Source organism: Panthera tigris, chromosome B2 (assembly GCF_018350195.1).
Source record: "Panthera tigris isolate Pti1 chromosome B2, P.tigris_Pti1_mat1.1, whole genome shotgun sequence".
In the NCBI taxonomy this organism is placed as follows: Eukaryota; Metazoa; Chordata; class Mammalia; order Carnivora; family Felidae; genus Panthera; species Panthera tigris.
The window spans coordinates 2,849,476-2,863,114 of record NC_056664.1 but is presented as its reverse complement, the minus strand read 5'-3'; the positions used below and the strand labels follow the sequence as shown (position 1 = coordinate 2,863,114).

The 13,639-nt window shown below is 48.0% G+C and overlaps 3 protein-coding genes across 3 annotated transcripts in view; 1 reads left to right on the top strand and 2 right to left on the bottom strand.

Moving 5' to 3' along the window:
- Nucleotides 1-7,967, bottom strand: part of LOC102960673 — a 31,064-nt gene extending 23,097 nt beyond the window's left edge. Inside the window, 4 exon segments of the mRNA XM_042985396.1 lie at nt 5,645-5,654; nt 6,581-6,920; nt 7,040-7,092; nt 7,619-7,967. Of these exon segments, the coding sequence (XP_042841330.1) occupies nt 5,645-5,654; nt 6,581-6,920; nt 7,040-7,092; nt 7,619-7,965 (750 nt within the window). The 5' untranslated portion in view covers nt 7,966-7,967.
- LOC102961537 (histone H2A type 1-E) lies at nt 1,636-2,079 on the top strand. Its single transcript, XM_007074475.3, has one exon. The coding sequence runs from the start codon at nt 1,660-1,662 to the stop codon at nt 2,050-2,052; it is 393 nt and encodes a 130-aa protein (XP_007074537.1). The 5' UTR covers nt 1,636-1,659; the 3' UTR covers nt 2,053-2,079.
- Nucleotides 2,522-3,330, bottom strand: H1-5 (H1.5 linker histone, cluster member). Its single transcript, XM_007074476.3, has one exon. It carries the CDS (start codon nt 3,258-3,260, stop codon nt 2,580-2,582), a length of 681 nt encoding a protein of 226 aa, XP_007074538.2. The 5' UTR covers nt 3,261-3,330; the 3' UTR covers nt 2,522-2,579.
- Nucleotides 7,968-13,639: the final 5,672 nt, after the last annotated feature.

Genomic DNA, 13,639 nt, shown 5'->3' with positions numbered 1-13,639 from the left:
ATCATATTGCAATAGATTGACTGCAGAAACAAATACTGTACATGAATCTAGCGGTCTTCTATTAAGCCAGAAATTAAAGATATTTACAACACATAAACACAGTTCCACTCTTCTTACTGAATTTTGTTATTCTGGAAAAATATAACTATTTCTCATAAAATATGTATGTTGCCGTAAAATGGGAGTTGCCTACCTGAAAATCACAACGAACAGACACGGGTTCCAGAAAAGAGGGCATTACAATGTGAGATAAAGGAGGCAGGCTCAGTATGCACCTTTCTGGAACTTCACTAGGAAAAATGGGGTGGAGTGAGATGTACCTTGGAAGGTGTAGCCAGGAAAACGTGCAAAAAGTGACCCCTAGAAAAATTCAAGTCTGAAAGTAGTGCCTGGATTAGCAATCCTCATCCTTAAGGGGTGAACGGAGGTGATTAATTTAGGTTCTCATTTTCCTCTCTGTCCCCATCTTTATCCCAACACCATTTAGGTAACTTGGTGAAAACGTAGGCCTACAATGAGAGGTAGCAGAAAGGTCCGTACTCAGCATTGACCGTAAGGAATGTTAAAGGGACTGTGACTTGGTAAGTTTCCTTTAAACCAATTTATGTGATTCAGAGCCTTCCAACGGGAAGGGGGAGGGGGGACAGCGGAGATACTGATAAACGGTGGTATTCCGTAAGGGGAGAGAAATAGATGTTCAGCCAGTTAAGATTTTCACTAGAAGCTGAAAGATATTCTTTCTTCTCGTCGTAATTTAAAATTTTCTCACTAATTAACCGAACGAGTGATTCTTGGTGTGAGAATTTAGATGTTAAGTGAAATACAATAAGATGATTTTGGGGTGTCTGATGTTTGTGAAAATAATAATAATAATAAAAAAAAAAACAACTTTAGATCTTATTGGAAACACAAGGCCAAAATGTAGCTTTTGCACAAATTAAGAAGCACGGACCAAAGCCTTCAGGTTAAAAATTGCATTTGCCTACCTCTAAATCGGGGCAAAATGGGCACTAGTGTTTTTGGAAAGCGTAGATGGCTGTGAAAGGAAGCCTGTGGGGGCGTCTGACCCCTACCTTGGAGGCACCTTGTACACTTACACGGGGCGGGGGCGGGGGGCGCGATCTCCCGGCGGCTGCGCTTGCGCCTCTTGCCGTCCTTCGGCGCCTCGGTCACCGCCTCCTTGGAGCCCTCCTTCGGGGCGGGAGCGGACTTGGCTGGCTCAGGCAGGGCCGGGAGTAGTTGCTGAAGGGCTTGAGAATAAGAGAGAAAAGGAGTAGGGGGCTCTACGTGCCTCTGTTCAGAGCTCGTTAGCCTTGACTGGTCTTGTCACGGAGCACAGGAACCACCCCCGCCCCCCAAGCCGAAAGGCTGGAGAAAAACTGAGGGTCTCTAGGTTCTCTTTATGCACAGCTTCTCACGCGAAGAAAATTAAACAAACCGGGTGTCTAATTGGTGGTAAATTCTAGAGGGCATCATGTGGTTGTATCCAATCAAAATAAGTGTATTTGAAAAGCCAGGATTCCATTGGCTTAAATAAGACTGGAATTTTAGCCAATGGGACAGCTTTATTTTGGCGCCGCGTGAGGACTATAAGTAGTGAAGCTGTGTCCCATCCTACTCACCCACATTCTAGTCCTCGGTGAATTGTTTCGTGTCGTTATGTCTGGACGCGGGAAGCAGGGCGGCAAGGCTCGCGCCAAGGCCAAGACGCGCTCGTCGCGGGCCGGGCTGCAGTTCCCGGTGGGGCGCGTGCACCGCCTGCTCCGCAAGGGCAACTACGCCGAGCGGGTCGGGGCCGGCGCGCCGGTGTACCTGGCGGCCGTGCTGGAGTACCTGACGGCCGAGATCCTGGAGCTGGCGGGCAACGCGGCCCGCGACAACAAGAAGACGCGCATCATCCCGCGCCACCTGCAGCTGGCCATCCGCAACGACGAGGAGCTCAACAAGCTGCTGGGCCGCGTCACCATCGCGCAGGGCGGCGTCCTGCCCAACATCCAGGCCGTGCTGCTGCCCAAGAAGACCGAGAGCCACCACAAGGCCAAGGGCAAATAAGGTCTCCCTAGCAACTTGCAAACCAAAGGCTCTTTTCAGAGCCACTCACTATTTCTGGGAAAGAGCTGGGACAGTAGGTAAGTTCTACCTAATGTGCCACTGAACCTTTAAAGCCCAGCCCATCTGCGTTTCAATACGCGTACCAATCAAGATCCTCCTGCCTGCAGGAAAAGAACCAATTAGGGATGTTGCGCGGGCTTTTTAAAAAAAAAAACTGCTCTTTTGTAACCCACATTTTTAGACGCTGCAGTACATACAGCCCCTACGGGCGACCCGTATCAAGTCGTGAGTAATCCACACAAGGGGCTGAATGAAATTCAGTCCAAATGTTCTGTGCAAGGGAAATCGAGAGAAAAACTGAAAAGGGGAAGGGGGAAGCAGATGCAGGGTTTAACAACACGCAGTGTTGGCTGACGCAATTGTTCAAGATTAAGGGTTCGACCCGAGCGTACAGCTGTTTTCAGAAATCTCTGGGTGGCTCTGAAAAGAGCCTTTGGGGTTTTGCTGCCTTCTCAAAGGCCAACTTCCTACTTCTTTTTCGGGGCCGCTTTCTTCGCCTTGGCAGCCTTGGGCTTCGCTGCCTTTGGCTTGGCGGCTTTGGGCTTGGCCGCCTTCGGCTTCACAGCCTTGGGCTTGGCTGGGCTCTTCGCCGCCTTCTTGGGCTTGGCGGCGGCCTTGGCCTTCTTGGGGCTCTTGGCCACCTTCTTGACCCCGGCAGCCGCGGGCTTCTTCGCCTTCTTCGGAGTTTTCTTCACCGCCTTCTTGGCTCCCGCAGCCTTCTTTGGCTTCTTGGGGGTGGCCCCGGAGGGCTTCTTGGCCTTCGCCGCGCCCGTCTTTTTGGCTTTAGGCTTGGCCTCCCCGGAGGCCGCCTTCTTGTTGAGCTTGAACGAGCCCGAGGCGCCGGTGCCCTTGGTCTGCACCAGGGTGCCCTTGCTCACCAGGCTCTTGAGGCCCAGCTTGATGCGGCTGTTGTTCTTCTCCACGTCGTAGCCGGCGGCCGCCAGCGCCTTCTTGAGCGCGGCCAGGGAGAGGCCGTTGCGCTCCTTGGAGGCGGCGACCGCCTTGGTGATCAGCTCTGACACCGGGGGGCCGGTGGCCTTGCGTTTCGCCGCGCCACCGCCCGCAGCTTTCTTGGTCGCCTTCTTCTTGGCAGGTGACTTCTCCACCGGCGCCGGGGCAGCCGTCTCGGCAGGCGCGGTTTCCGACATGGCCAGAGGCAGGAACTGCGAGAGGAAGAGAGACTCAAAATCCAAAGAGCAAGTCGTGCAATGCCGCCCGACTCCGGCCAGGCGCTTATATAAGCCGGTGGCGCTCTGTGATTGGTGGAGCGTCCAATCCACTGCCCTCAGGCAGCCGCCCTTCGCGGTTGGACTCCAGAACTGTGTTTGTTAGCCCCCCAAATTTGATTAAATGCTGAAAATAATTGTACAGAATTTGACGCTTTGAAGCTGTAAAGGAGGAAAGCAGCCTCCAGGTTCACATGCTGGCTTGTGTTTTCATGAGTCGTGCGCAACAGATGAAAGATATTTTTAAAAATCTTTTCAGCTTTTCACGTATATCCACTGGGTTTAAGGCATTGTGCTAGTTTGTTGCAAGTTGCAATAAGTGTCTACGAACTATCAAGTGGAGATTTTTTCAAAAGCTTTGTCCCTAGGTTCGGCCTTTGATTTTTTGCTAGAGGAAGACCCAGGTTTCCTTGGTTTGGACATAAACTTTGTTTCCAACTGTAGCAAGTAACACAGGGGCAGCGGAGACAGTTGCCTGCAGCCCGAAATTCACCACATACACCCCACACACCCCACTTTCAAGACCAGTTCTGCTTCCTACGATTTTGCAGGTGACAATATCTCTAGAGAATGTCTTTTGCAGCTTGGAGATGTTCAGTAGCCAGAATGACGTCTACCTTGCAGCGGGAGGAAGAAGAATGACTTTGGCTTCAGGATCCAATGACCTGGATTCAAATTCAAACTTAAATTGAGTGTGTGTGTGTGTGTGTGTGTGTGTTTTTATCGAGATCCTTTCTCTCTTTAGTGTTAAGCAAATCCATGATAATAAGTACAAAAATTGCCTTGTCCGGATAATGTGCTTTAGGAAAAACTCAAACCTGCTGAAAATATTCAAGGGGTTCCAGTAGTCCTCAAAAGTACAGACTGTGTAGATGACATGGGACTTTGTCGGGTTTCCTAGGGGCTCTTCTCAGTGCTCTCATTCAAACCCCATATCTCCGTCAACATTTAATAAAATACACTGTCAGGAATACCCTCTTCTGTAAGCAGCCAGGAGACATCAATGTGGGCATTTTTGTGTGTTTGAGCAAAGGCAGACCTGTATTTCAGAGAAATTGTTGACTATCAACTATGAGAAGGGTGGGAATTGAGGGACTGCAAGTTATAGAGGTTCAGAAGAATTCAGGAATACATTAGCATCCAAGAGAACGGAGGCAGTAACCTTGAGGTTGGAACGGAGGGAGGATATGTTTGCTTCTTTGTTTGGGAGGAGGGTGAGGTGGGGAATGGATAGGATTTTGTGACTGGCCTGGGTGAGAAGGGAGGTCTAATGATTAGAATCTCTACTGCAATCAACACTCACCTAGTTCTTCCCTGTGACAAACTTTAGGGAAGTTTAAAGTTGCCAACGTATTTCTCCCCAAAGAGCTCCTGGAGTTGAACCTGTAGCCAACTCAAGGCCAAATCGGGACAGTGTCGTTTTCTGTTGCTCTCAAGTTAAGAGTGCTTTTTAGATTTTTTAATTGTGTTAAGAAAAAAAAAAAAAAAAGCCGGAGACAATATTTGGCCTGAAAAGGTCAGAATGTTTGCTATCTGGCCATTTTGCTATGTTTTGGACTCATCCACACAGACACAGATTATGGGATATTGCTACAAGCCTGCCTTTTTTCAGAACCATGCACGTCAAGAACTAAAGAAAGGATATTAACAAAAATGTTTTTAAGCAAGCATTTTCCACCACTTCACAAAGCTTTCAGAAGATCTAGGGTGGGGGAAACCCAAACCTTTATGCTTAAGAGAGGCATAATTAACAAGGGCTAACATTCACTGAGCATTCACTAAGTGCCAGGAAGTAATCTAAGATTGCTCTGCAGTCTTATTTGCCACAGTTTACAGCTATACAGAGACCCAGGGCAAGGATGAGTAACCTACCAGAAGTTATATGGCTAGTCATTGGCAGTTTTAAGGTTTGAACCTGGACCACAAGCTCTGTAAGCAATATATGTCCTCAGCTCTATTATGATGGGAAAAATCCTAGAAAGGGTGAGGAGAAATCAATCTTTGAAGCTTGTAAGAGATAACATCAAGTAGTCTCTAAAACTAAGAGCCACTAAAGAATTTCTAAACTCCTCTATAAGAGGACTCTGGCCCGCAGGTCAGAATGGCCTTTTTTTCTTTTCTTTTCTTTTTTTTTTTTTTTTTTTCAGTTTTAGGAGCCTGTAGCTGGGATGTCAGCCTCTCCGGAAGGGCAAACCCCAAATACGGGAAAGAATATAAGGCCCAGATGGCTGACCAGTCTGAGAACACTCGAGAAAAACTGCAACCTCATGGGAATTAGGGTTTGTAATCAAAACAAGCAAATAAACAATTATAGTCCTATGTGAAAAGCACCAGATTTTTCAAAAAAAAAAAAAAAAAAAGTAATTGGACAAATTTAATAGACACAACAAATTTATTAGGAAACCCATTATTTTTGTGTAAACTAGTAACAGCTTTAAAATCTTAGTTCCGTCTGATTCCTTTTGAAAAAAAAACAAAACAAAAAACCTCACAACCCAACTTCACACTGAGAAGCACAATTTTAAAACAAGGAAATACCTTATGCTTTTTAGAGCTCCTGAGAACTCAGAGGACAGCCTGCAGGTCAGAATATGTAGGTCATTGTCGGCCCATTTTCCACAATCACATATATGGATAAAACCGAAGAGACTATTCTTGTCAAACATCACGTTGAAACCTTTTTAAGCACGGAGGGTACTACATGTTCTGTGCCTCCGAGTAAGAGAAGCAAATTGAGGCCCATTCCTGATGTAAAAGCACTGGGGCCACTTGGCAAAAGCAAGTAAGCGGTTCTTGCCAACTGCACAATGCACAGAAACCCGAACTCAACTTTAAAACTTTCTTTCCTTCAATCACTTCGTGGCCCAGAACAGCTCATTTCTAGGATGGCTGGTTCGTTTCAATATATTCAAACAGCTCCTTTGTGCTAAGTACCAGGAGGGGTCAGCCAATGCGAAACCTCCCGATTCACAGCACAGCCACCTCCTGCAGTCTTCGGGTGCACACGCCTGGTGTGGCACAGGAGGTATTGGAAACCGCCCCGTGTTGTTCCCGAGCCTACCGTATATTCCCTACAAGTTTAACAGCTCTTTCCTGGTGACAATGGAGGGGCTCTGAAAAGAGCCTTTGGGGTAGGGTGTACGGAGAACGCTACAAAGCTTTACGCCCGCTCCCCACGGATGCGGCGCGCCAGCTGGATGTCCTTGGGCATGATGGTGACGCGCTTGGCGTGGATGGCGCACAGGTTGGTGTCCTCGAAGAGCCCCACCAGGTAGGCCTCGCACGCCTCCTGCAGCGCCATCACGGCCGAGCTCTGGAAGCGCAGGTCGGTCTTGAAGTCCTGCGCGATCTCGCGCACCAGCCGCTGGAACGGCAGCTTGCGGATCAGCAGCTCGGTGGACTTCTGGTAGCGGCGGATCTCGCGCAGGGCCACCGTGCCGGGCCGGTAGCGGTGCGGCTTCTTGACGCCGCCGGTGGCCGGCGCGCTCTTGCGGGCCGCCTTGGTGGCCAGCTGCTTGCGCGGGGCCTTGCCGCCCGTCGACTTGCGCGCCGTCTGCTTTGTGCGAGCCATGGCAACTAGGGCTAGTTACTCAGCACTGCGGGATCAAGAACACGGGTCCCAGTACTTATAGCGACTCTCGAATCCTGATTGGACAGTAGGCGCCCGCCCCGCCCAGCCTCGCCCCGCCTCCAGAATTCACTTGGTTCAATCCATTGAGGACCGGAAGCGTCTTCCCGCCTCGCCCGCCGATCTCTGTGATGATGCACAAAGAAAATGTCGGACTTTTCAAAAAACTTCTAGGATGCATGAGCATCCCTTCCCATGTTGTATTGAGAATCCCAAAGTGCATTTCACGAATTTAAAAAGCGTCATGATTGCATTCCTGGTAAAAATGCATCTACTTTAAGTGAAGTCAATTGGCGGGACTGACGTGGTTTGCACGTCCTGCCACTGCGTTCTAAGCCAGAACTCCCAGACGAAGAGAATCGCTGTTTACCACGATCGTCCAGTTGCACCTCGGACGATGTATGGTTAGTTCGGCTTTCAGTACAAACCTGGCTTTGACAGTAAAGACTCGGCATGACCGGACGTTCAGCCACTTTGTGATGGACACACCGGGGGCCGAGAGTGCAGAGACGCGCGGATATTTCAGGCACACTAGTTTCAGGTTTAACGGGTCCTAACCCACGCTAAGGACACTCATGGTACGGCGCTCAGCTAAGTCAACAAAGGGGTCTACAGCTCCTTAACAGATTTCGTGGGTGGCCCTTAGAAGGGCCTTTTGGGCAATTGGTGCGACAATTTAAGGTCATCTTAGCCCCCGAAGCCGTAGAGGGTGCGGCCCTGGCGCTTGAGCGCGTACACCACGTCCATGGCCGTGACCGTCTTGCGCTTGGCGTGCTCCGTGTAGGTGACGGCGTCCCGGATCACGTTCTCCAGGAACACCTTGAGCACCCCGCGGGTCTCCTCGTAGATGAGGCCGGAGATGCGCTTGACGCCGCCGCGCCGGGCCAGCCGCCGGATGGCGGGCTTGGTGATGCCCTGGATGTTGTCGCGCAGCACCTTGCGGTGGCGCTTGGCGCCCCCCTTGCCCAGGCCCTTCCCCCCTTTGCCGCGTCCAGACATGTTTCCGGAACAGACAAACAATTACTCGCCGAGGTAGGAGTTTATATACTCCTCTGTCGGACCTGTTTGGGAACACCGCCTACCCGCAGTATCCGCCCGGTGAGGTCTCCGACCGAGCCCAGCCCGAGTTTTCAGCATCAATGCGAGGGGCGGTGCTTACGGTCCTTGGTTTAAAAAAAAGGCGCCTAATGGAAAGTTCCTGCGGTTCTCTGCGCTTGCCCGGGCCTCGGTGGCCGGGTGAAATCTTGCTGTTGTTTCTGTCGCTCAGCACTGGTCGAGGTGGCGACTCGTGGCGGGGCAGCTGAGCTCGCGTGGAACTCTCCTGAGCTGCGATTGCAGGCATTTGGGGCGTTTGTGAAACCGCGCCGGGCGCCGGGTCCTCTCTCCGTGACCCGTCGGGCGGCCCGCGTCAGCGCCTCCTGGCTACAGGTCAAGGTGCGGTTTTTACCTCCCCGTTTCCCTTCTTTACGTATTACTTATTGTCTTCTTTCCCTTCCCCTTCGCTGCCACATATTTTGGGGGAAGTGACTTATTCTCTTCATCTGGGTTGGAAACACTAGGTTTCTTAAGTTGTTGAGGAAGGTGACCTTTTACCCATGCCTTGCAGAGCGCAGGAGCAGGCGGCAAAGCTTTTCCAAGCTCCCCCTCCCCCACCAAGTCCTTTGATGAACTGGGAAACCGACTGCACCCAGAAACCCTCTGCCTTTCATTTACAAACAAAAGGCAGGATGAAGAGACTAGGGAAGACTTTATTCCAGGGAAAAAACCTTGGAAAGGCGGCGCTGGTGGTTTCCCTGATCGGGCTGTTTGGAACGGCCTCTCTCGGGCGCTGGCTTGTCTCCCAGATAATGAATCGTTTCTCCCTGGAAACCTGCTCGTCCACACCCACGCTTCTCTTTCCCCCAGCCTCTGTTAGGTTTACACTTCCTATTTCAAAAGTGTGTGATTATTTACTCCTTGAACAAATACCTAATTTTATTCCAGGAATCAGCCACTGGGTGTATCCTAAACCGTACTTCCCGTAAGTTAAAAACACTACTTGCCTGTGTTGTATTCGTGAACATTTCTTACTGAGCGTCTAGTCCCGCCTCTTTTTCCATCCCTGTTTGAAAATGGAATCTGCGTGCTTAACCTTGAGGAAGTAAAAGGTGTATCTATCTGCTGATGAATAAGGGCACTCTTTCCCCTGCACCTACAGAGAAACGGGCAGCATTCTGCTTCAATATATACCAGCTGTTCTTGGAAATATTATTTGGAGACCAGTCTTTTCAAGACAAGTCTTGCAGCACAGAAAAGTTATGAGTGTTCCTTTGGTGAAGGTAACATACCTTGAAAGGCGTGTAATTTGATTTGATTGCATTGCCAGTGCTCTGTCCTGAAACATTCACGGTCTCTGTTTCCTGAAGGTGTAATTCCCTGTTAAATTCGAGACTCTTCATTCTCTTTTCCCCCTTGCATGGAGGGAGCAAACAGACGGGCCTGCAGATTTTTTAGCTACATCTGCTGGCAGTCTGTTCCCTGCATGCAAGGGGGAGAAGAGAATTTAAAAAGTCCCCAATATTTTAAGAGTTTAAGGTTCTCATTTCATTTAAATGAAATACTATTAAGATTCTTTTTTGTGTCTCAGCATGTAATTATGCTCATTGGCATGAGCTGTCCAATAATTTCTTGGTGAATAATTGGGATACATGCAGGGATTCCCCCCCCCCCCACCCCCCACATTAGGAGAGATAGTATTTTCCAAGAGAAATATTGACAATGTTTTAAGTTCTGTGAAACTTAATTAGGCCCTTAATTAGGCAAAATTAAGGCCCTTAAAAGGCCTAATTAAGGCCCTTGCCCCTTAATTAGGCGAAAGTTGCTTGCTGATCCACACCTCCCTGGTTGACAATTTTTTAATATTATTAGTTCCAAATGTTTGGCTCAATCCTTTTCAATATTGTCATGTTTTCAATTTAATTTGCCACATCCTTATTTCCTTGTCACCTGATTTTGTTTTGTTTGTTTTGGTTAAGGCTTTGGAAGTGGCTGGGAGATTGTTTTCCTTATCTTTGACTTTTTTGTTGCTGTTCTCCACTCAGAGTTAGCTTCCCTACTAGTCATTACTCCCTCTCCCAAATCTCATTTCTCCTGTCCCCCACATGCATGCACACTCACTTATACATGCACACAGACATACCGGTCCAAAATGCCACTTTTTGGAGTCTTTCCACTCTGTGAACTTAGGCTCTCAAGTCCTTTCTCCCACTTTGGTAGTGTCTTACGTCCACACAGAGCAACCTTTCACCAGCTCAGAATCTTAACTGTGAGACCCGGAAGCAAGGAGTTTCCTTTCCTTGCCCTCGCCTCAGAGCAGTTACCACCCCTGCTGGCATCCGTAAACCTTCCTTCAGCTTCTAACTCCTTCCATGTGCTGTTAAGACCAATGGAAGGGGGCGCCTAGTCTAGGTGGCTCAGTTGGTTAAACGCCAGACTTTGGTTCAGGTCATGCTCTAACAGTTCATGGGTTCCAGCCCCACGTCGGGCTCTGTTGACCCTGTGGAGCCTGCTTGGGATTCTCCCTCCCTCTCTCTCTGTCCCCCCACCCCCATCAGTAAATAAACTTAAAAAAAGGGGGAGGGGGGTAATTGAAGCGGGATGCACTGCTCCCTACTTCGGCCTCTTCCTCTCTTCATCTTACCCGTCCTCTTTCCTCGGGTCATTGTCATTTTCTTGTCCGTTAATGGCTGGAAAAGTGATTTTCAAAACTCACTAGTCAGTGGCAACTCTTGCTTTGTTCTGAAAGTGTAAAGACTCAAGTGTATTCTCCAACATAGGCATTTCATGCCTGACGTTGTCTCATTTTATCGAATGTCCTACCTTGTTTTTGCAATTTCTTACTATCACGTGATCCATGATGGTCTTTATATTGTTTTCTAAGCTTCTCTTAATTTAGCTAATTTTCATGCCTGAAATCTATCCGACAACGTTGCCGGGAAATGCTGTTCATCTTACCTTACTAATATCTCCAGGGTTGGCTACTGAGAACATAAAAACCACAGTGAAGCTGAGGGCCCTGGTGTAGAGGCCCCCTTAGCCATCCTGGCTTCCAAAGAAGGGGAGAAGCCAAGAATGCAGTTCCTAAGCTTCTACTCTTCGAAAATGAACTGGTGGCTGTAGACTGAATGTGTGTGTCCGTTCAGAATTCATAACGTTGAAACCTGAACCCTAATGTGATGGGTCTTGGAAGTCGGGATACTGACAGGCGCTGAAGTCCTGAGTGCAGAGGCCTCCCAGATGCTGTTCGTGCCTCTGTAAGAGAGACCCCAGTGATCCACTGTGTCTCCCACGGTGTGAGGACCCAGTGACATGACCGTCTGTGAACCAGGAAGTAACTTCTCAGTACACACTGAATTTGACCAAAGCCTTTGTCTTTGACTTCCCAGCCTCCAGAACTCTGGTAAATAAATTTCTGTTGTTTGTAAGCCACGCAGCATATGGTGTTCTGTCCTGGCAGCCGGAACAGACCAAGACACTGGTGTCCTGTAAATCAGGTTTAAAACGTACTCAAGATTCAGATGAACCTAGGGGAAGGGAAGGAAACATGAGATAAAAATAGAAGGAGGCAAACTGTGAGAGACTTAAATACCAAGAACAAGCTGGAGGGGAGGGGAGGGGAGGGGAGGGGAGGGGAGGGGGGAGGGGCTAGCTGGGGGATGGGCATTGAGGAGGGCACTTGTGATGAGCCCTGGGTGTCATTGTAAGACATGAATCACTGGGTTCTACTCCTGAAGCCCAGACTACACACTGTATGTTAACTAACTAGAATTTAAATAAATAAAGAAGAAAGGGGAAAAAAAAAAAAAAAGGACTCAGAATTGGTGCCTTTGGTTTTGGTGGTTATTCCAGGTCATTTGTGAGTAAAGCCAGAAAATTCTGTTGGAGATCATGGCCCAAGAGTCCAGGTATGAACTGAATGAGGATGAGCAGGGATGAGCGTTTGGTTCAGCTTTTGTTTTTGCCATTTACTTGTTTCTTGATCTTAGAAGAAAGAGCACTTCTTGGAACGCAGCCACTATATTTTCCTTATTCATGCCCTTAATTTATCTCTACTCTTTTGCTTTCACAAATAGCACTTTGATGAATATTCTCGATATGTCCTTTTATGGGTCTGTAGGAGAATTTCCTTTGGGCATAGACCTGGGCATACCCAGTTCTACGAAGTAAATTAGAAAATTCTTCAAAATGTATTGTGTAAGACCACCATCAGCAAACCACCACAGGAAAGGAAGTTTCTCCACCTCGCATGCCACGTGTGATTTTTACCCAGTATTTCATTATTTTAACTTGCATTTATCTGATTACCTAGTGAAGTACAAAAATTCTTCATATAATTGTTAGCTATTCAACTGTCTCCATTTAAAGTCAGATTTTTTTTTCTTTAAGATAGGTAATAAACTAATATACTCAAGGCATATTTTCTTCCACAGAACTATCATCCCTATAAACCCTGTTTCAGGCCATTTATGTAGGTGAAAATTTTTAAGTGCACTTGGTACCAGTTTCCATCTCAGAAATACATTATTTCTAATCTTATCCAGATAAGAAACCTTATTACTGGTAGAGATATATTTAGAAATGCATTTTTTACACTTAATCTCTTTCATAATGAGAACCGTGTCAGTGGGGGACACTTCCAGCAGCATAGCCCGCTGCAGAGTGAGCACCCCCCATGCTTCCTTCGTAAAGAATCTTTGGCCGGGTGCCTGGGTGGCTCAGTCAGTTGAGCATCCGACTCTTGGTTTCAGTTCAGGTCATGATCACACGTTTTGTGACTTCAAGCCCCTGCATCAGGCTCTGCGCTGACAGTGGGGTTCCTGCTTGGGATTCTGTCCCCCTCTCTGTTCCTCCCCTGCTTGTGCTGTCTCTCAAAATAAATAAACTTTAAAAAATATACATAATGAATTCTTGGTGACTTTGCTTGCTTCCCTGCTTGATGGTCTCTCAGGGCTTCTCCCCTCTGGAGAGCCTGTGGGCAGTTCTAAAACCGTCTGTTCTCATCTAATTATCTCAGCATCTCCCCTGCCTCCTAAACACTGGTGTTCCTGGGGAACAAGTACTACCCGGAATTGGAAGACAAGTTTGGAGAATCCCACCTTGTGAGACAGACACTTCACAGAAATAAGAATCTTCAAAGAAATAAGATTGGCCACTAGCAGAAGTGAAATCCTTTTTACGAGTTGCTGAGTATTACTGATCAAATTAGATTGTTTTCCAAATATCAACCAATGACAATAGTGACCGACTCCTGAATGTAATCTTATAAGAGGATTTGGGTTTATTTCCTCAATGTTACAAGAGCACACCACACTAGGAATTCTGGATGAAATTAGGTTTACTGGGTCTTACTGTGCACTTAACATCTCCTCTGGGGGGGGGGGGTACTCTCCTACAGTCTCATATATTACCACATTTATCTTTAAAGCAATCTCTTGAAAGCAAGGATCCATTTCATCATTAAGGAAAACGCCATCTAAAATAACTTCTAATCTGGGCATCTGGGTGGCTCAGTTAAGTGTTCGACTTTGGCGCAGGTCATGATCTCCTGGTTTGTGGGTTCGAGCCCTGCATCGGGCTCTTTGCTGACAGCTCACAGCCTGGAGCCTGCTTCGGATTCTGTGTCTCCCTCTCTCTC

Coding starts and splice junctions, on each gene's coding strand:
- LOC102961537 (XM_007074475.3), top strand. CDS start 1,660: ATGTCTGGACGCGGGAAGCAGGGCGGCAAGGCTCGCGCCAAGGCCAAG.
- H1-5 (XM_007074476.3), bottom strand. CDS start 3,260: ATGTCGGAAACCGCGCCTGCCGAGACGGCTGCCCCGGCGCCGGTGGAG.